The sequence below is a fragment of the Rana temporaria genome, chromosome 7 (assembly GCF_905171775.1).
Source record: "Rana temporaria chromosome 7, aRanTem1.1, whole genome shotgun sequence".
In the NCBI taxonomy this organism is placed as follows: domain Eukaryota; kingdom Metazoa; phylum Chordata; class Amphibia; order Anura; family Ranidae; genus Rana; species Rana temporaria.
In genome coordinates this window covers 188,196,835-188,218,754 of record NC_053495.1, presented here as the reverse complement: position 1 = coordinate 188,218,754, position 21,920 = coordinate 188,196,835, and the positions used below count along the sequence as shown (strand labels likewise).

Below are 21,920 nucleotides of genomic sequence, written 5' to 3'. Positions count from 1 at the left end.
ATCCATATACAGGAAGCGACCAGTAACAAAGGATTACTAAGGTTCGCCTGCCCCTGACAGTGATTAGAGCCGGGCATCGCCGCTTAGTGAAGGATTGGCTCAGGCGGCTCGGCTGCTCTCGGCTGCTCTAAGTCCTGCAAAGGGAACTGAGTTCCTGCTGTGAAAAAAGTGCAGGAACTCCGTTTCCACGCGTTCCCGCAGGACTTGAGCCCTGGATATATGTGCTTAGATAAAATTTCATGAATGGGGTATACAACCACTTTAAATGATCTGGTGTGCGAAGAAAATTAACATCATTTTGTGACCGGGGACATAAAATTATGTGGGATCTTTAAAACTTAAAAGCAGGATAGTAACTTATTGAAGAAGGGTCTTAACAAAAACATCAAATTATATTTTATTAAAAAATATAAAGCTATGCACCTTGTCCAGGGAAATAGCATTGTCCAATTTTACATTACAAATACAGCCAAGCAAAACAATGCTGGAGAAGGATGTGGGAATACTGGTCCGTAGTAAACTTAGCAAGATCACTCAATGCGCGTGTTGCCTGTCAGAATACAAGAGCCGCCGGGGGAGATCTCTTCATCCACGCTGTTTGCTGTGAATGGAGGAACCTATTGGGAATTTATATGTGTACAGCTAGTATTACTCAGAGAGAACATTTTTTACTTGCTCCTTCAGACAAACAGATAGAGGAGGGGGCTCATGAAGGGTAAATATGGGATTTTTCTGAAGCAAATATCTTAATTTTCAGAGCAATAAATAACATATTTAGTACCACTCTGGAATACATTTACATTTCCCCATGTCAAATCCCCTCAAAAGAACAGAAAAATAGCCACTAATCTGCAAGAAATCCAGTGAGCTCCCAACTTCCAATTTGGCATGACAACACAGCGCCTTTCCTGCAATAAAATCTCAACAGGCGTTGTCAGCCCTGCCTTCTGGACTACAGAACTCTGCCTATCCCCAACCCCTCTGTCTCTCTCCACACGGTGGAACACAATGATCAGTGTTGCTGGCTATAGCCTGTGGCACTGATCATTGGGGAAATACCCAACAGGCTGGTTGTATTAATAGATAGACTTGTATACAACAAGCTACAACAATTGAATAGACATGTTACTGGCCGCTCCCTTAGATGGAGCTGCCAATTCCGTTTGGAACAGCCAAAGAGTCGGCTGAAAAAATGGGGGGGCAGGGCTTTTTCTGTCCTTGGCCCGAGAGAATGGAATCTACTTCCCCTAAGTCTTAGACAGAGTCCTGACCTACCCACATTCAGGAGGGATCTAAAAACCTATCTGTGGGCAGAGGCAGATTGATAGGAAGAGTGAGGTTAGGGTCATTCTGGCGGGAAGCACTGCTAGATCTGTTGGGAATTGTGTGTTGTCTCTCCTTTGGTCTTATGTGATTTCTATGGTTTTGTACTGTATTGGTTTTATGGTGTTATATTGTTGTTTTATTATTTGATTTTAATTGTGGTACATATTTTATATTGTTACTATGTTAATTTATGCCTGTAACACTCGGTCCTGTTGTGAATTGTTAAGGTCTGGAAGCGTTTCGATACCTTCGGGTGATTCTACGCTATACAAGCAATAAGCAATAAACAATACATGGATCGAAATCCAGCTTGTTTAGAGCCCAAATTTCAATCCATGTATGGCTGGCTTAACTGCTTACTTGATCTATTTTTATTTTTTTGCATTCATTTTAATGCAGTTTGTTAATTTCTTTATATTTGGTTATTTAAAAATCTGTATCTTAAAGCGGTGTTCTGCGGGAAAAAAAAAAGTCAGCAGCTTCAAATACTGCAGCTGCTGACTTTTAATATATGGACACTTACCTGTCCTGGGCACCCGCGATGTCGGCACCCGCGATGTCGGCACCCGAAGCCGATCTGTCGATCGGCTCTCGAGTGCTGCCGCCGCCATCTTCGGTAAGGGAATCAAGAAGTGGTTCCCTACTGCGCATGCGCGAGTCGCGCTGCACGATCCCACTGGTCTCTGTTGTCTTCTGGGACCTGTGTGTCTCCCAGAAGACAGCGGGGGGGGACGACAAAGTAGGCACCGGAAGTGGCATAGGTCACCGAGGTGATCTATGCCCGGAAGTGGGAGCAAATACCTGTATTACACAGGTATATGCTCCCTCCCACCCCCCCCCCTGTAAGGTGCCAAATGTGACACCGGAGGGGGGGGGGATTCCAAAAAGCGGAAGTTCCATTTTGGGGTGGAACTCCGCTTTGAATAGGCTTAGTTTAATGCCTCGTACAGTTCAGTTTTTCCGACAGGACAACCGCGTTTTTTTGTTTTTTTTTAGTAGGAAAACGGCTGAAATTTGTCTTGCATGCACACGGTCACACCAATCTTGTCTGAAATTCTGAACGTCAAGAATTCTGAACATCAAGAACACAGTGATGTATAACACATATGACGAGCCGAGATCAATGAAGTCAATATTCAGTTCGGCTCTTCTGCTTGATTCTGAGCTTGCGCGCTTTTTTTTGCGTCGTAATTGCATAAAGACGACGGCAATTCCGATAGGAATTTTTCCCGTTTTACGAAAATTTAGATCCTGCTCTCAATCTTCACATCACACTTTTGTCAGGAAAACTTTTTTTTTGCTTCATTAGAACTATCATGTTCAGCCATAGAGTTTTCTTTTATCCTTGGAGGTTTTGTTTCCAAAGGGAGCGTACTTGTCAACGTATTTGTTGGAATTATCTTTTAAAAAATATTTGTTTGGTTTCATTGTCTTAATTTAACAGTATGCCTTCCTAATACACAAGTATAAAGCCGGCCATAGATGGAGCAATTTTCTTTCCTGCAACACGTTTGCAGGAAAAAAAAATGCTAGATTCCCCCATCAACACAGTCGGTGTTGATGGGGGAATCCCTCCCGCTGGGGAATCAATTGGGGTTGATTTACTAAAGGCAAATACACTGTGCACTTTGCAAAGTATAGTTGCACTCTGCAAGTGCACTTGCTCCAGAGCTTAGTAAATGAGATAAAGCTTCACCCTGTGAAGAATACCCAATCACATGCAAGGAAAATTATTAAAAAAAAAATGCATTTTTGATTGCACATGATTGGATAATGGAAGCATCAAAGCATCTGCTCATTTACTAAGCTCTGGAGCAACTGCTCTTGCAGAGTGCACAGTCTATTTGCCTTTAGTAAATCGACCTCATTGTGTTCTCCTGGTGTTGGGAAGCCTTCCCTGCCAGGACACAGTGATTACTGCTAGAAGCTTCAATAGCTGCTAGTAAAAATCGCATGTAAAATCCCACAGGCTGGTTTACCCAATTTGATCGATTGAGCCTGTCCATACATGGATGGCCGGTTCAGCAGATTTGAATCATCTATGGCCAGCTTAAGATGTTTCTGAGTTGTGTAAACGTTGTTTTCCTATAGTTCAAATATGTGTAATGCCCTTGTCCAACACTACTGAACACCTTGTGAAATATTACTAGATTGTGGTCATTGCTGCCCGAGTGTCCATGGTCTATTGGAAATAACTAAAACAGGGTAAATTTGTACTGAAATTCATCTCGTTCAGCAGGAACCAGACACATTTCTTTCTGTATGTACCCCTCTCTGTTCCTCAGAAGCTAATATACACCAAAAAGCTGGCCCACGGGCTGGAGAAGTTACCTTTGCATTGAGGATTCATGATAATTTGTCTAGGGAGATAGGATTAAGGTGAAATACTTATCTTATTCTTCTCTTCCACAGGCTTCCTTCTCATCGTAAGACTGGTCCTTTTAAAAATGCTCCTCCAACGTAAAGGTTCTGCATTATACATGAAGATGCCGAGGGTTTGTCCCTATCCCAGGAGTGTTGAACACAGCAGGAGAGTGTGGGCTGCTGGGGAGGCTAGAAATAAAGTAAGTTGTTTCCATGGTGCAGCCATAATGCTTCGCTTCATGCCCGCAGCAAAATCTACCTGGCATCACATTCAGGTGAACACGGAAACGCTACACATGTGTTGAGTGCATTGCATGTGGTTGTGGTGCATTTGTCAGCAAAAAGGGGGTTAAGAGAGGCTTCCCCGCTGACAGCTGAATGCAAAAAAAAATAATTGCTGGCTTAAAAACAAAACTGAGAAAAAAAAACAGTGTGGGATCCACCCCCAGGTCCATACCAGGCCCTTGGGTCTAGTATGGATTCAGAGGGGGGGAAACACCCCCCTCGCACACGCCAACATTTAAAAAAACAAGCGAGCGTGCCCTCAACAAGAGGTGAAAGTATAATTTCACTCATATATAATGACTTGAACTCCGTTACCCTTACAGACAACCTTCCATATATGTTAAAATAGGAATCGGAACTAAATACCCAAATATCGCTATTGGGTTGGTCCTCTTTGTGGACAAACCTAAGATATTGTACTAAATTTATAGGAAATTAGAGAGACAGCAGTTAATGTCTTCACAAGATAGTATTATACACCTGCTCATCTAAATAGACTATTCCCGGAAGTCTCTCCCAACTGCTTTAGAGGATTTGACTCCCCAGGTACCTTCTTACACATATTTTGGAGTTGTGATAAACTATCCCCCATCTGGAAGGAAATAAATACCCTTATAAATAAATTAGCAGGTAGGGAAATTACACTCGCCTATCTCAACTGTTTACTATTCCAAAAAATACTCAATACACAACCTTCTTTTACACAGCTTATCCACGCAATTTGCTTAGGTACACATTGGACAATAGCTTTACATTGGAAAGATGCCCATGTACCAATCCCACAAATCATGTCAAGGATCAAAGCAATAAGACATTGTAGAAAAAAATAAATCGATCACGCAATAAACAATACAGAGAAAACTTTTGATAAAAAAAATGGAACCCATGGCTCATCTATAAAACTTATTTCCATACATAAATTACATTGGTAGGTTTAATTCTATATTACCCTTACACTTACCTATATTAGATGCTCTTAATAATTTACACATTTTGGGCCAGATTCACGTAGATGAGCGGCGGCGTAACGTATCGTAGATACATTACACCGCCGCAATTTTTCATCGCAAGTGCCTGATTCACCAAGCACTTGCGATGAAAACCTACGCCGGCGCAAGGCGGGCCAATTCAAATTTTTATTTTCCTTTCATTTGATTTTGCAATTTATATTCTTATTAATCTCCTTTTTTAATTAAGTTCTCATTATGTCCAAACTCATAAATTATACAAATAATCTTGAACCAACATGAAGCTTTGATAATACACGCATTAAGAACGTATTGGGCCAGATTCAGAGAGAACTTACGCCGACGTATCTGTTGATACGCCACGTAAGTTCTAGGATGCGCCGTCGTATCTATGCGCCGTATTCTTGAAACCAGATACGCCTGAATTTTGGCTCCATCCGACTGACGTAAGTCTCCTACGCCGTCGTATCTTGGGTGCATATTTACGCTGGCCGCTAGGGGCGCTTCCGTTGATTTACGCGTCGAATATGTAAATGACCTAGATACGCCGATTCACGAACGTACTTGCGCCTGTTGCAGTAAGCTACGCCGTTTACGTAAGGCATACGTCCGGCGTAAGTTTACCCCTCATAAAGCAGGGGTAAGTCATGTTAAGGTATGAGCGCGAGAACAGCGTTGTATTTTACGTCGTTTACGTAAGTCGTACGTGAATGGGGCTGGGCATAAGTTACATTCACGTCGTACGCATTGAGCCGTCGTATCTTACCTGCCTACTTTGAATTAGGCAGGCTTACGCCGGCCCATTTACGTTACGCCGGCGCAAATATGGGAGCGAGTGCTTTGTGAATACTCAGCTTGCCTCTCAATGTTACGTTGGCGTAGCGAATATGAGATGCGCTACGCCGGCACAAATATACGCTGGTGTACCTGAATCTGGCCCATTGTATGTTATATCTATAACACATGTATGAAAGTCTATCTTTTTCAGTGATTTATACATATACAGTATGTATAGCATATGTAATTGACATCCTTTCATATGATTAATGTTTGTTAATAATATCTTTTCAATAAAAAGTTTGTAATCAAAACTATAAACTTAAAAAAAATATATATATATTTTTCTTCCCTGCTTCTTCCTCTTCCGGGCTTCCCCCGCTTCTTTCCCCTCTGGGTTTCTCCCACTTCTTCCTCCGGTCTTCTCCTTTTCCTGCTTCTTCTTCCGGTCTTCTTCTTTCTCCTATCCTCTTTGTCTGGTGTTCTTCCTCCGCTCCCGCTGACGAACCCTCCTCCGATGCTGCGTCCTGCTGATCTGTCAAGCATTTCTTGGATAACTATGAGGCATGGCCATCGGATGACATCATATGGAGGCCCTGCCCCCTCTGGACGTCACGGACATGCCCCGGGCGGTGAAGTGACAAGGGGGTGCCACACCCCTTAGTTATCTAAGAAATGCTTGACATCAGCACGGACAGATCAGCGGGATGCAGTATCGGAGGAGGGGGAGCGGCGGCGTAGGAAGAAGAACACTGGAGAAAGAACAAGAAGCAGGAGAAGACCAGAGGAAGAAGCAGGAGAAGCCCAGAGGAGGAAGAAGCGCTGGAAGAAAAAGACATTATTAACCACTTCCATACAGGGCACTTATACACCTTCCTGCCAAGACCACTATTCAGCTTTCAGTGCTGTTGCACTTTGAATGACAATTGGGCAGTCATGCTACACTGTACCAAAACAATTTTTTTTATCATTTTCTTCCCACAAATAGAGATTTATTTTGGTGGTATTTGATCACCTCTGGGATTTTTATTTTCTGCAAAAAAAAAAAAAATGACCGAAAATTTTGAAAAACAAATGCTTTTTTTTTTGTTTACGTTACAAAACTTTGTATATAAGTACATTTTCTCCTTCACTGATGGGCACTAATGGGGCTTCACTGACGGGCACTGATGAGGTGGCACCAATGAGGTGGCACTGATGAGGTGGAATTCATGGGCACTGATGATGGGCACTAATATGGAGCACTGATGGGGCACAGATAGGCGGCATGGATGGGCACAGATAGGCGGCACGGATGGGCACAGATAGGCAAAACGGATGGGCACAGATAGGTGGCACGGATGTGCATGGATGGGCACTGATAGGTGGCACGGGTGTGCATGGATGGGCACTGATAGGTGGCATGGATGGGCACTAATATGTGGCACGGATGTACTGTATTATATTGTAGTGATGGATGCCAATCAGTGCCAAACAATAATGCCTGTCAATCAGTGATTTTTTTTTATCCGGCAATTCTTTTTTCTTTTACATTTAGCTGTCAGCGGGGAAGCCCTGATGACTCATCAGTTGTTAAGGGTGCAGCGGTCAGCTTCCGGCCCCCTCCATAGCAACCAGCTATATACAGTATTTCTCTTTCGTTCATGGACGGACACAGCCTTAATCTTGACATAGTGGGTATTAGCCTTCCTTTAGGAGTGACTAGGCAGAAACTTATATAAAAGGTTAACTTATCATACACACCCTACAGCCCCGCATCTCGCAGATCAGTTTTTTTCTGCCTAGTTTTAGGAGAAGACATGGCTCCCTTCAGGCCCATGGCTTGAGGGCTGTTAGTTTAAAGATATGGATTCTTTTTTAATTTTTTTTCCTGCGATCTTCGATCAACTGCCGACTGGGCGACAGGCTGGATCCTAGATCCTTGTATTCTTCCCAGTTTCGGCCATCGAGCGTGTGCTGACTGTAGCTGCGGGCTGGGTCATCCACGACATGCCCGTTGCTCTACGGGTGGCCGGTGAGCTATACGCTCCAGGGCTTGCATAAGGACCAGTCTACAGGGCCGAGTCGCAGTAGCCTGGCCGACAGTCATCTCTGTTACCATGCGGAAGATGCACTGTCCAGGATGCTTCCAGCATAAAACCACAGGAGGATAAGTAGCTAGTACCTTGCTCCGGCAAAAAGACAGAGCTGGGCATCCCTGGAGGAGAGGTGAGTAAAGGGCTCTATATTTCCCTTCTCCCCTCCTTCCCCTTCCCTCCTCGCTAAACTGCTAAGATGGGGGTTCCCCTGGGGAGCCCCACCTGGGAACCAATATAAATGTATAAGGTGCATAGATATTGCTTACTTGTGTCCATACTGTCAGCTGCTGCTTTCCTCTGTCAATGTAGAGAGCTGCATAAGAGATTCTGCTGCTGTGTGTCTAGCGACCATTTTTTCTGTGACCACATGCTGGATTGTTTGTATACTTGGTGGCCATTTTCTTGTAGCCGCACTGTATTGGCTCTACTTGGTTCGGCGGCCATACTTCTGGGGTCTATATATTACTACGGCGGCCATTTTCTTGTAGCCGCCCAGCGCTCTAGAGGTCGATATCCCGCAACCTATACACTGTAGTAGGTTCGGCGGTACGCCCGACCATAGTTGGGGCGCTGGTGTCCCAGACACTCACGGAATGGGCAAAGATGCTGCTCAATGGGTTACAAGCACATCACGCTTCCACCCACGAGGTAGCCCTAGCGCAACAACTGGTACAGGGCCTAAAATTCGTGTGTGAATCAGCCTTGGACAAAATTCCTCTGCTTGCCAGAGCTTCTGCTCAGGCTGTGTTGTTACGCCGTCTATTTTGGTTAAAGAATTGGTCGGCGGACCAAGCTTCCAAGAAGGCCCTAATGGACCTGCCCTTTAAGGGCGACAGACTCTTTGGAGCTTGCCTGGATGACATTATTAAGGATGCCACAGGAGGCAAGAGCACCTTGCTCCCACAAACCTATAGGGGGAAGGAGCCACGTCGACGACAAGGGCCCTTCTTTACCGCACCCAATCATTTTTTTCGCCCGCCCAGCACTGCGGGTAGGAGACCACAGGCCAATAAGGCGCCTGCTCAGGGACAGAGATGTCCCTGGTTTTGCAAACCCAACAAACCCGTTAACAAGATCATGCCCGCATGAAGGTGTGCCCCCACCCATTCCTCGGGCGGGGGGACGTCTTCGCGAATTCGCAACCCGGTGGACATCTCGGGTCCCCGACCGGTGGGTTTGCAAGGTAGTCTCATCAGGGTACAAGATAGAGTTCCTATCTTGCCCACCAAACACATTCTTTCCCTCCAACCTCCAGCTATAGCCGGCTCGTTGGGAAGCCCTAAATGGGGCAATTCTAGACCTGCTGGAATGCGGGATGGTTATCCCTGTCCCAGTACAGGAACGGTTTCAGGGGTTCTACTCCAATCTGTTCATAGTACCAAAGACGGAGGGCGTTCGTCCTATCCTGGACCTCAGGGTCCTCAATTGCTTCGTGAAGGTACAGGGATTCCGGATGGCATCATGTCGTTGCTACACTCCAGCCGGGGTACTTTCTGGCATTCTTGGACATCAGGGATGCTTATCTACATGTCCCTATATGCACAAAGCATCAGAAACTTCTGCGCTTTGCTGTCGGGGAAGACCACTATCAATTTGTGGCTCTTCCCTTTGGCCTGGCATCGGCACCAAGGGTGTTCACCAAGGTGCTTGCCCCAATTCTTGCCCTACTAAGACAACGTGGCATCGTTATCGTGGGCTACTTGGACGAACTGCTTCTGAAGGCTCCTTCAGCCTCAGAATTAGAAGCGAGCGTGTCTATAACATGTCAGACCCTCAGACACTTTGGGTGGCTACTGAACATTCTGAAGTCAGTAATGATACCGACTCAACGCATAGTATATCTGGGATTGATTCTGGACTCCTCAGAGGCAAGGGTTTTCTTCCCTCTGGAAAAGTTGCAGACTCTTCGGACCGCGGTGCGGCAGTTGACGTCCCTCCGCTTCTGAATGCGAGTAATGGGCCTCGTGGTGGCCCCCTTCGAGGCGGTACCATATGCGCAATCTCACACACGAGTGCTATAGAAGGAAATTCTGTCCAGATGGGACAAATGCCCATCATCCCTGGATTATCAGATCCGGGTCAGCCACCTGGTCAGGGCCTCCCTTCTTTGATGGCTGACCTCACCGGCACTGCTGTGCGGGAAGTCGTTCCTTCCTTAGCACTGGACAGTCATCACGACGGACGCCAGCCTTACCGGGTGGGGGGGAGTTTGGGGGGGTTCAGTCGACCCAGGGTCACTGGTCCCCGGAAGAGTCCCACCTGCCGATCAATGTCCTGGAACTTCGGGCAATCAGGCGGTGCCTCGCCGCATGGTCTCAGACTACAAGGGCGTCCAGTCAGGCGGTGGCATATGTCAACCATTAAGGAGGAACAAGAAGCTTGGCTGCAGCGTCAGAAGCAGCTCACATTCTAAGGTGGGCAGAGAAGAGCATACCGGCACTGTCGGCCATATACATTCCGGGTGTGGAAAACTGGCAGGCGGACTACCTGAGACGCCAGACGTTGGACCAAGGAGAATGGTCTCTGCACCCGGAGGTGTTTCAGCTCCTTGGCCAAAGATGGGGCATGCCAGATGTAGATCTCCTGGCGTCTCGACTCAATCAGAGGCAGAGGGGATTCCTATGACCCTAATTGCTCCGGATTGGCCTTGGCGTCCTTGGTACGCCGATCTAGTGCGGCTAGTAGCAGATGCCCCTTGGCGTCTACCGCGGAGAGAGGACCTGCTGTCACAAGGTCCCATTCTGCATCCTACTTTACAGTCGCTGGCTTTAACGGCATGGCTATTGAAAGCCAGGTACTAAGAGACCGGGGCCTATCAGATTCGATAATTTCTGCCATGAGAAGGGCTAGGAAGTTGTCCGCTAGGAGAATTTATTATCGCACCTGGAGAGCTTACTTGGCCCTTTGCGAAGAGATGAGGTGGAATCCACAGACTTATTTTGTGTCCAGGGTACTGCTATTCTTACAGCGCGGGGTGGACCAAAAACTTGCTTTAAGCATGGTTAAGGGGCAGATATCTGCCCTGGCTGTTTTCTTTCAGCGACCCCTGGCGACTCACTCTCTAGTGAGAACCTTTATACAGGGGGTTCGGCATGTGGCCCCTCCGGTCCGTCCTCCACTACCTTCGTGGGACTTAAACCTGGTTCTCTCGGTGCTTCAGAAGGCATCGTTTGAAGAAATTACGGAGATTCCCGTATTGACACTTTCTCAGAAGTTTTTTTTTTGGTGGTGGTTACGTCAGTTAGAAGAGTTTCTGAGCTGGCCGCCTTTTAATGTAGGGCTCCCTACGTTATTTTCCACAAGGATAAGGTGGTGCTGCGTCCGCAGCCATCTTTTCTACCTAAGGTCGTCTCGGCCTTCCATCTCAATGAGGACATTGTACTTCCATCCTTGTGTCCTAACCCGTTGCACCCTAGGGAGACGGCGTTGCATTCCTTGGACGTTGTCCGAGCTCTGAGAGTATACTTGGCTGCCACTGCTCCATTCCGGAGGTCAGACTCACTGTTTGTTTCCGTGGCTGGTCCCAAGAAGGACCTAGCGGTCTCATCGGCCACCATCTCTAGGTGGATCTGACAGACAGTAATCCAGGCTTACGCCATAAGGGGTCGGGCGCCCCCCTTTCCTATCACGGCGCATTCGACCAGGGCAATAGGTGCCTCCTGGGCTTTTCGACATCAAGCGTCTGTTTCCCAGGTGTGTAAGGCGGCGACTTGGTCGTCCGCTCACACTTTCACCAAATTCTATTAGGTTGATGTGAATGCATCTTCGGATGCTTCTTTTGGCCGCAAAGTTTTGCAGGCGGCTGTTTAGAGTGGAGGAGCTTTGTTTGTTTTGGGGTGAAGTTTAATCTTTGCTGTTCCCATCCCTCGTTTTTTTGACACTGCTTTGGGACGTCCCACTATGTCAAGATTAAGGCTGTGTTTGTCCATGAACGAAAGAGAAAATGGGATTTTCACCGTAAAATCTCTTTCTCTGAGTTCATGGACGGACACAGCACCCACCCCTCCTTTTTATTTTTGTACTACTTTTTGACGAACTGATCTGCGAGATGCAGAGAGAGGGGTTATACCCAGGGGGCGGGGCTGTAGGGTGTGTATGATAAGTTAACCTTTTATATAAGTTTCTGCCTAGTCACTCCTAAAGGAAGGCTAATACCCACTATGTCAAGATTAAGGCTGTGTCCGTCCATGAACTCAGAGAAAGAGAGATTTTACGGTAAGCATAAAATCCCATTTTTGCTGGGAAAAAAATCCCAGACCCCTTCAAAAAAACAGAGGCACAAGAACACATTTATGTGAACGTGTTCCATAGGAACCTATGTTAAAAAAAATTCCCTGCATTTCTGCAAAATGCATCAAAAAACACATTATTGTGCATCAAGCCTTAACCCCTGTTTTTACTGCAGGTTAATTTGATTTTCCGCATGTTGGTCGGTAAGTGAGCCTGGAATTTTCCTTGGATTTTTCCCAGGAAGCCGAAGGGAAGGAGAAAGGTGGCAGTTGCATTTTGGTGACTCTGCCTCCGATGAGGTGTCGCAGAATTACAATTTGTGAAGACTTATCCATCTCCCTTAAAGTGGTTGTTAAGCCACTCTAACCTGTATACATCATCGGCACTGCCTCCTATTGTAGTATCCCCTTCTGTGTGTGATTTATAAAAATAAATGCTGCAAATACCTAATTTCACTGCTGAGATTGCGATCACATGAATAGCCAGCTTTCTCCTTTCCTTGTCTGAGAGATGCAGTGGGCGGGGCTGAGATTTCTCTGCTGATGTCAGTTTGGAGGGGAGGAGGAGAGAGCTGCCTGGTCATGTGATCGCAATCTTTGCTCTTAAATTAGGTATTTACAGCATTTATATTTATAAATCATTCACAGAGGTGGACACTGCAATAGGAGGCAGTGCTGATGGTGTATACAGGTTAGTGTTATGAGAGACGCAGAAGGGGGGGGGGTGGCTCACACACAGACAGAGGGGGGGGGGACACAGGAGCAGAGAGGAGAGCAGATAGCTGCCTGCTGATGACAGAGGCACGTAAACTGACTACGGTGTCTGGTCTCAGCAGCCATGATACACCATGGTCAGTTTACAGGGGGGCAGGGAGATACTGGCAGGATCAGCCATGTTTTTTAGGTGTTACAGGGGGCCAAATGACAAAGGACAAGCACTGTGCCATATAACATGCTTTAATCACTTGCCGACCGCTGCACACCGATATACGTCGGCACAATGGCAGCGGTGGGCAAATGGGCGTACCTGTAAGTCTCTTTTAGATCGCAGGATTGTGAGTGATCATGCCACGGAGCGACGGAATGGGGAGATGCCTATGTAAACAAGATATTTCCCTGTTCTGCCTAGCAACATGACAGAGATCTACTGCTCCCTGTCATTGGGAGCAGTGATCTCTGTCATGTTGTTGTTGAGACCATCCCCCCTTCAGTTAGAATCACTCCCTAGGACACACTTAGGGCTCTTTCATACGGGCGGACCGTTAAGGTCCGCCTGCCAGTTTTTTAAGCGGACCTGAATGGGTGCTCCGTGCTCCTCTATGGAGCCACGGATGTCAGCGGTGACATGCCTGCTGACATCCGACCCGCTCCAATCCGCCAAAGTGTGACTGAGGAAAAACCTACTTTTCCATCCGTCTGGCGGATCGGGTGAACATGGACAAGACGGTCTGTGTTCATCCAATCCCCCCATAGGGCAGAGCAGAGAAAAGACAGGGCGGTCCCTGCACAGTGTGCGGGGACCGCCCTGTCATCCGCCGGCTCATCGGGGATCAACGGAGCGATCCCCGCTGAGCAAGCAGAGGTTCACGGGGCGGATCATTAGTGATCCACCCCGTGTGAAAGGGGCCTTAACCACTTGATCACCCCCTAGTTTTTAACCCCTTCCCTGCCAGTGTCATTTACACAGTAATTAGTGCATTTTTATAGCACTCATATAGCACTCATCGCTGTATAAATGACAATGGTCCCCAAATAGTGTCCGATGTGTCCGCCGCAGTGTCGCAGTCATGATAACAATCGCAGACCATTACTAATAAATAAAAATGCCATAAATCTATCCACTATTCTGTAGACGCTAACTTTTGCGCAAACCAATATACTCTTATTGCAATTTTATTTTTATTTTTTTTAACCAAAAATATGTAGACGAATACATATTACGGTATTTTATGTTTTTTTGGGGGATATTTATTATAGCAAAAAGTAAAAAAATATTGCTTTTTTTTTTCAAAATTGTCGCTCTATTTTGTTTATAGCGCAAAAAAATAACTGCAGAGGTGATCATATAATACCAAAAGAAAGCTCTGTTTGTGGGAAGAAAAGGGTGTCAATTTTGTTTGGGTGTAACGTCGCACAGTTGTCAGTTAAAGCGACGCAGTGCCGTTTCGCAAAAAGTGCTCTGGTCAGAAAGGGGGTAAATTCTTCCGGGGCTGAAGTGGTTAAAGGAGGAGGATCTATTTTTAAACCAGCAGTTTGCATATTTCCGGGTTCATTTTGCGTTTTTCAATACATGTTTTTAAACATTAAAGTCTATGGAACCAAAGACCAGAAAATAATGCATAGATGTGAACATGATCCATAGGAATGTAAACCAGGCTTTACCAGCAGTGCACTCTTCATTGGGGTAGCTAAATCTTGATGGGTGCGGCAGTATGTTTTTTGAGCAATGATGGGAGGCAGTGAAAGGTCTGGTAAAGATGCTGAATATTGGGCACAAAAAAAAAGCTGCTTCAACTGTGCGTATATAATAGGTCCACCTTAAATACACATCGCAACACTGGACCGTCCCCACAGGGCTGAGCGCTGCACATTAACGCACGTCCTTAATTAAATGGGCATTGTCATATAGTGTAGGAGGATGGCTCAGACTGTCGTCTAATCGCACTGACAAGTCAACCAGTGAACTTCCAGCGCTTCTACGGGGAGGCTGGGATGTCTGGCTGGAGGGTCACCACTCTTCCTTTTAATTACAGGCAAACAAGACCCAGGTTCTGATTCATAGCAGGGATACATGTGGGATTGTAATCGCTAGTTCGTACCAGATTCAAGTCATCGCTGACAGCCGAGTCATTGGCTGTCAGCTGTTAAGAAGGGACTAAGGGCAAGAGCACACCAGTTTGAGCATACGCATGTTTACACATTCCCAAGTGGTGCGTTTTTGACAGTTCATTAATTTCAATGAGCTGCTAAACATTATTATTATTATACAACAGTTACTTCAACAGTTTGCGCGGTGCTTTACAATATAAAGGGAGACAAACCAGCAACAATACAAATCAATACAAGAGGGTTAAAGTGGTTGTCAGCCCTGGTTCACACTGGGTACGATTTGGAACGATTTGAGATTCGATTTGACATGTCAAATCGCATCTCAAATCGGCGGCAATTGTCGGCAATGGCACTGTCCTAATCAGTGCGACGCCGCATCTGCGATTTCAAAAAGTAGTTCCTGTACTACTTTTTGCGATTTCGGGCCGCGATTTACATTAAATTGCGGCCGAAATCGCGGCAAAATCGCAGCCGCGAAATCGGGGTAAAATCACGCATTTTACCGCGATTTTGAATTTGCAGCAGTGTGAACCTAGGCTCAACCCTTTACAACCACTTTATGCTACAGGTAAGGGTCCTTTCACACGTGCGGACCGTTTTTTAGATCAGTTTTTTATCATCAGTTGATCCTTTTTTTCATCCGTTTTTTCATTCGTTTTTGTTTTTGTTAGAACTTTATTTTTATTACATATTTTGATGAAAAACGGATGTTAGCGGATCGGATGTTAAACGGATCGTCCGCTAACATCCGTTTTTCGTCCGTTCCGTTTTTTTGACGGAAGAAAAATAGGATTTTCTTCCGTTCAAAAAAACGGAGCTTAACGGGGAGACGGATGTTAGCGGATGCTCATCCGCTAACGTACGCTATCCCATTGGAAAGCATTGCAGTCCGTAAACGGACGTATAAAAAAACGGACGAACGGTCCGCACGTGTGAAAGGACCCTAAGTCAATAATAAGGCTTACCTGTAGCTACCCAGGATATCTCCTTAACCTGCACGATTTAGGAGATATTTACCTATGTGCTGTTGCTTCAGTCTGTGTGTCATTATCGGGGGCTCCCTCGCGCATGCACGGGAGTGACGTCATCGTGGCTCTGGCCAATCACAGCGCCAGAGCCGCGATACCCAGAGATAAGCGGCGGGAGAAATGCCGGCGGCCAAAGGGGGAGATGAGGGTCGCTGCAGGGGCTTCAATCTGAGGTAAGTAATACATAATGAGCTAGTATGCCATGCATACCAGCTCATTGTGCCTTTGTTGTGCAGGGGTATTTTTTTATTTTGTTAGGGTTTACAACCACTTTAAGGCCAGTACACACGATCGGATTTCTCGATGGGAATTGTGTAATTGCAGGCTTTTGTTGTGCAAATGTGTGCTGTCAGATTATACAGTCGTGTGTACAGAAATCCTTTGGTAAAAAATCCAAAGTACAAACACGCATGCTCGGAAGCAATGCTAACCATAACACAACATTGACAGAAGTTGCCCAAAGGGTGGCACTAAAGAGCTGAAAAAACACGTAGTTTCATGTTTGTTAGCCAACAAATCTTTGCCGTTTGTATGCAAGACAAGTTCCTGGCCAATGTCCTTCGGACAAAAGTCCTACGCTTTGGTCGCGGAAAATCCGATCTTGGGCTTTAGGAGGGCGTGCCACACCAAACTGCATGGTGTTTGCAGTATATCTCTCTATACAGTACTGCTTCTGAATGTGACAGGGAATAATTTTATTTGCTGGCAAAAAGCAAAGCATAACGACGTGGAGTTTCACCCATAAAATCAACTTTACATTATTATGCAGCAATTAACATAACCAACGACATGTGGAAAAAATATAAAAGAAATGTACTTACTTTTTCATGCCTGTTGCTAAGTGGTCCCCTGTAATCTGCCCCCTTCTCCGCAACGCCTGACGTCATCTTCCTCTGCGCCTGTGTTCGCTAGTACTGCTGTGAAATGTGTGTAATCATTACCCAGGAGTCAGTGGGCAGCGCCAAGGGCTAGAATTTGGCAAACTGTGAAGTTTCCTGCGCCGCTAAGTGCTTTTACTGTGCATGCGTGAGAACGGGCGGTGCATGCTGGGAATAGAGCAGCGCCGTATCCCGGAAGATTATGCTTCTGGGCTTCGCCTGCCCACAAGTAAAATGGGAATGCCCGAGGAGGCTGAATCAAAGGTCATTTTTTAAATAAAATAATAATAAACGTAGCGCTAATGACAAGAGTAACCAATGTTTAATATACATTCTGCAATATTAAGAGATGGTTAAAAAAAATCATTATATATATATATATATGTGAGTGTGGCCTAAGCCCTGGTTCACATTGGTGTGGCTCTGGAGTCTTGCTAATTCCACCCCAAGCGTGGGTAACAGACGTGTGTTATGCTGTGCGGAAAAAAATCTCTACAAACACACCAAAACACGCACTGAAAAAATGCCCAAAGTTCCATGACCGAAAAAGTTCTGGGGCGTTTGTTGTGAGTAGGGCAGTCTATTCAAGTGAATGAGCTGCCCTAGGCGCACCCCACATGACAAACATGCAAAAAAAAAACTTGAGTTTCCGTTACACTTAAGTGTGAATGCAGCCTACGCTCTGGTTCACATCAGTGCGGCTTTGAAATCATACTAGTTCAGCACGATTTCAAAGCCGCAGATCAGTGCAATTTGGACCTCCCAGTTTCATTGTGGCTTGCAATTTTCATTTAACAGAAGTCAATGCAAGTCGCAATGAAATTGCAAAAAAAATAGTGCAGGAATTTTTTTCAAAGTCATTGAAACTTGAGTCGCAACAATTTGAACAGTTCCATTGCTGGCAATGGGGTGCGACTTGTCATGTGATTTTGAACTATCAAATCGCTCGACAAATCGCTCTGGTGTGAACGAGGGCTAAATGTTGGTGAACATCACATGCTTTTATAAATGTGTATCTAAGCCCACGTTCCAATCGGACTGTTTTGACACCGCCTGAATCGGTGCGACACCGCGCAGGTTCCCAAAAGTAGATCATGCACTACTTTTGATGACTTCTGGGGCGATTTCAATAGACATCTGTGCAGCAACCTTCACAGGTGTCTCTATAATCGCTCCATAAATCGGACTGACATGCGGGCTTGAGGTCGTGCAAGTTCAGCAGAACTCACACGATTTCAACCCCACATCAGTGTGAACCTAGGCTTTTCATTCACACTGAACACATCATGCGATTTCAAAGCCGCAACTTCGGGTGCGTCTTGAAAAACATCTGTGCGGCTTCATGCACAGGTTCTATTTAAGTCGCGCCCGAAAGTCGCAAAAGTGGTGCAGGAACTACTTTTTCAAATAGGTGCGGCAACGGTGGATTTGGAACGGTGCCATTGCCAGGAATAGGCTGTGACTTGTCATGTGACAAATCGCTTCAATGTGAATGAGGGCTAAACGTCATTCAGTTTCACAGCACTCTTCTATTGTATTTACCGGTATATTATAATTGTTTTAAATTATATTTTTATATTCGTTTTTATATATATATACACACACACTCACATACAGTGTATACGTGTGTGTGTGTGTATATATAAAAATATAGGCCCAGATTCTCAAAGGCGTTACGACGGCGCAACACCATTTGCGCCGTCGTAACTCCTCATCTGGCCCCGGGTATCTATGCGACTGATTCTTAGAATCAGTTACGCATAGATACCCATTAGATCTGACAGGCGTAAGGCTCTTACGCTGTCAGATCTAAAATGCAATTTTGTTTCCCGTCGCTTATCTAAATTAGCAAATTACGGCGACTCCCGAACGTACGCGCGCTCAACGCAGAGAATTTACATTGTTTCCGTAGCCATTCCGACGCGTAAAGTTGCCCCTGCTATTATGAGGGGCAACCAATGTTAAGTATGGCCGTCGTTCCCGCGTCGAAATTTTAAAAAATTACGTTGTTTGCGTAAGACGTCCGTGAATGGCGCTGAACGCCATTTACGTTAACGTCTAAGCAAATGACGTCGGTGCGACGTCATTTAGCGCAATGCACGTCGGGTAATTTACCCGACGGAGCATGCGCAGTACGCTCGGCGCGGGAGCGCGCCTAATTTAAATGGTGCCCGCCCCATTTGAATTGGGCGGGTTTGCGCCGAGCGATTTAACGATACACCGCCGCAAGTTTACAGGTAAGTGTTCTGAGAATCAGGCTGTAAACCTGTAAACCTGCGGCGGTGTAATGTAAATCACATACGTTACGCTGCCCAGGAGCAACGTAAATGTATGAGAATCTGGCCCATAATGAGTGTGAGTGTGTGTGTGTGTGTGTGTGTGTGTGTGTGTGTGTGTGTGTGTGTGTATATATATATATATATATATATATATCTATATTGTGTATGTGTGTATATATATATATATATATTTTTTTGTGTATGTATGTGTCTATACAGTGTGTGTGTGTGTATATATATATATATATATATTTTATGATTTATTATTATAATTTTTTTTATGTATTATCTATATTGCAGGAATATATTTTTATATACAGTACTGCTAAGACGTAGACGGTTGAGCTGTATGGGAATTCAGGTTGGGCATTCAGCGAATCCGATGATCCTCCTGACCTGTAAGTTGGATGTGTCAGTATGTGAAGGGATGAGTTGGGAACCCTGCCCGCTCATTAAGCGTGTTCAGCAGCATCAGCAGCCAGACTGTGCCTAGTTGTGCTTTGTATCTGGTAGCGTTCAGCCAGCTCCATGCAGTAGTCACATAATGATGATGGTGTGTATGTAGCCGGTGTGTGTGTAGTTATTCAGCTTGGGGGGTGACACGAGGAGGACTGTGCAAGGGGAGGGCTGTGTCTCTGGGACAGGAGGAGGACTCGCTGCGAAGGCTGCTTGGCTGACAACCAACGTGATTCGTGCCATTGATGCGTGGACACCGGTGTGACTGGACATTGATGCGTGTGTGGAAATTAGTGGCTCGGGGGTGAAGATTCTCAAGGCTGAACTGAGCAGCAGAGAGGAGCCTACAGCTCCCCCCAGCTTATCCTCACCCTCCACATCTACTGTCTGCAAGCCTCATCATGAACACCAATGACCCCAAGGAGTACCTGACCAGGAGGGAGATACCCCAGCTTTTCGAGGTAAGGACAGCGCACAGCCCTAAACGCAACATCTGTGTTTATCAACCAAAAACCATCCTTGAGTGTTCATTGTTTTTTTTTTTTTTTTTTGTTTTTTTCAACGAAAGAAAGACAAATCTGGACGATATGGGTCCCCACATCCTTCATCTCTTAAATACATCACATTGTGCTAACTGACCCTAGAGGGTATCATGTGTTTCCAATTGTTATAACCTTGTAGGTGCAAGTTTAACGTGTGCATTCGTATTTATTTATTACAGGCATTTATATAATATTGACTGTTTACGCAGTGCTTTACATACTGTACATTCACCTCCGTCCCTGTTTTCGAAAAGCTTACAATCTAAGGTCCCCGATCTAACATGCGCACACACACACTAGGGCTAATTTTGAATAGGAGCCAACCTACCAGCATGTCCTTGAAGTGTGAGAGGAAACATTCAAACTCCATGCAGATAGTGTCCTGGCTACGATTTGAATCAAGGACCCAAGTGCTGCAAGGCAGACGTGCTAAACACCGAGGGCCAGATCCACGTAGCGCGGCGCATTTGTAAGTCCGGCGTAGTGTATCTCAGATACACTACGGCGCCGTAACTTACAGCGTATTTCCCGTATCCACAAAGAATTAGCACCGTAAGTTACGGCGGCGTAGTGTAAATCTGTCGGCGTAAGGGCGCGCAATTTAAATCACTAAGTTGTGACCGTGTTTTATGTTAATACGTCTTGACCCGACGTAAATTCCTTTTTTTTTTAACGGCGCATGCGCCGTCCGTGGGGGTATCCCAGTGCGCATGCTCCAAATTAACCCTCAACAAGCCAATGCTTTCAACGTGAACGTAATTCTACACAAAGCCCTATTCGCGAACGTTTTACGCAAACGACGGAAAATTTGACGCTGGCCCGACGTCTATACTTAACATTGGCTACGCCTCATATAGCAGGGGTAACTTTACGCCGGAAAACGCCTTACGGAAACGACGTAAAAAAAAATGCGCCGGCCGGACGTACGTTTGTGGATTGGCGTATCTAGCTAATTTGCCTACTCGACGCGGAAATCGACGGAAGCGCCACCTAGCGGCCAGCGTAAATATGCACCTTAGATCCGACGGCGTACTAAGACGTACGCCAGTCGGATCTAGCCCAGCTTCAGGCGTATCTTGTTTTGTGGATGCAAAACAAAGATACGCCGGAGCAACCTAGCAGTTACGCGGCGTATCAATAGATACGCCAGCGTAACTGCTTCGTTGATCTGGCCCCAAGCCACTATGTGGCCACAAATATATACGATTTCCATATTATATATGTGTGTGTAATATAATATAATATAATATCTCCTCACCTCAGAATTTACCAAGTGCATGCATAGAGTAATGCGGAGAGTGCAATTACCTAAAGCAACAAGCATTCCTTTCCATTGCACTCAAAGGCTGGGATCTCGAATGGTGATACTATGGGTTAGTTGCACACCTGTGCTGTGTACACTTGCTCTGATTTTAAGTGCTGCTGCACCTGCACATTGGTGGTGTATGATTGCATACCTTTGCTTCGCTTTAGCAGGTTATACATGGACATTTTATTTTTTCAGCAGCTTAAACGAAAAAAAGAAGACAGATCCCCCCCACCCCTATATTGTAGTCTGACAGTGGGGACTCCTCCACCTGTCAGAATACACTTATCAGCACTGCCATTGGCTGCAAGTGCTGATCAAATGCTGTTTTTTCAGGGAGCACCATTCAATAGATGCCGGTCTAATGACTGGTTTCTGTTGAACAGACGGGTACACACAAACCGAAATTCAGCCAGTTCCTGATGAATGTTCGATATGTGTACACCCAACTTTAGTAAAAGCATAGAGGAAGTCATGGACATGTGCGCCACGCTTGAGGTTAATTTTCTAGGCAATTAAAGCAGCCTTTTTTTTAGCTTGGAGGAACCCTTGGTCTCAGGTAACTCCTGCTAATT

The 21,920-nt window shown here is 45.7% G+C and overlaps 1 protein-coding gene across 2 annotated transcripts in view; it reads left to right on the top strand.

Moving 5' to 3' along the window:
- The window catches only part of AK5 (adenylate kinase 5), a 299,264-nt gene that overhangs the window by 16,163 nt on the left and 261,181 nt on the right, over window positions 1–21,920 (top strand). Inside the window, exon 2 of one of the 2 annotated variants that reach the window (XM_040360665.1) lies at window positions 3,739–3,890. In XM_040360665.1, the coding sequence (XP_040216599.1) occupies window positions 3,774–3,890 (117 nt within the window). In that variant the 5' untranslated portion in view covers window positions 3,739–3,773. Of the gene's footprint in view, window positions 1–3,738; window positions 3,891–19,544; window positions 19,959–21,920 lie in introns of those variants that run through there. The other variant, XM_040360666.1, reaches the window with a different exon arrangement.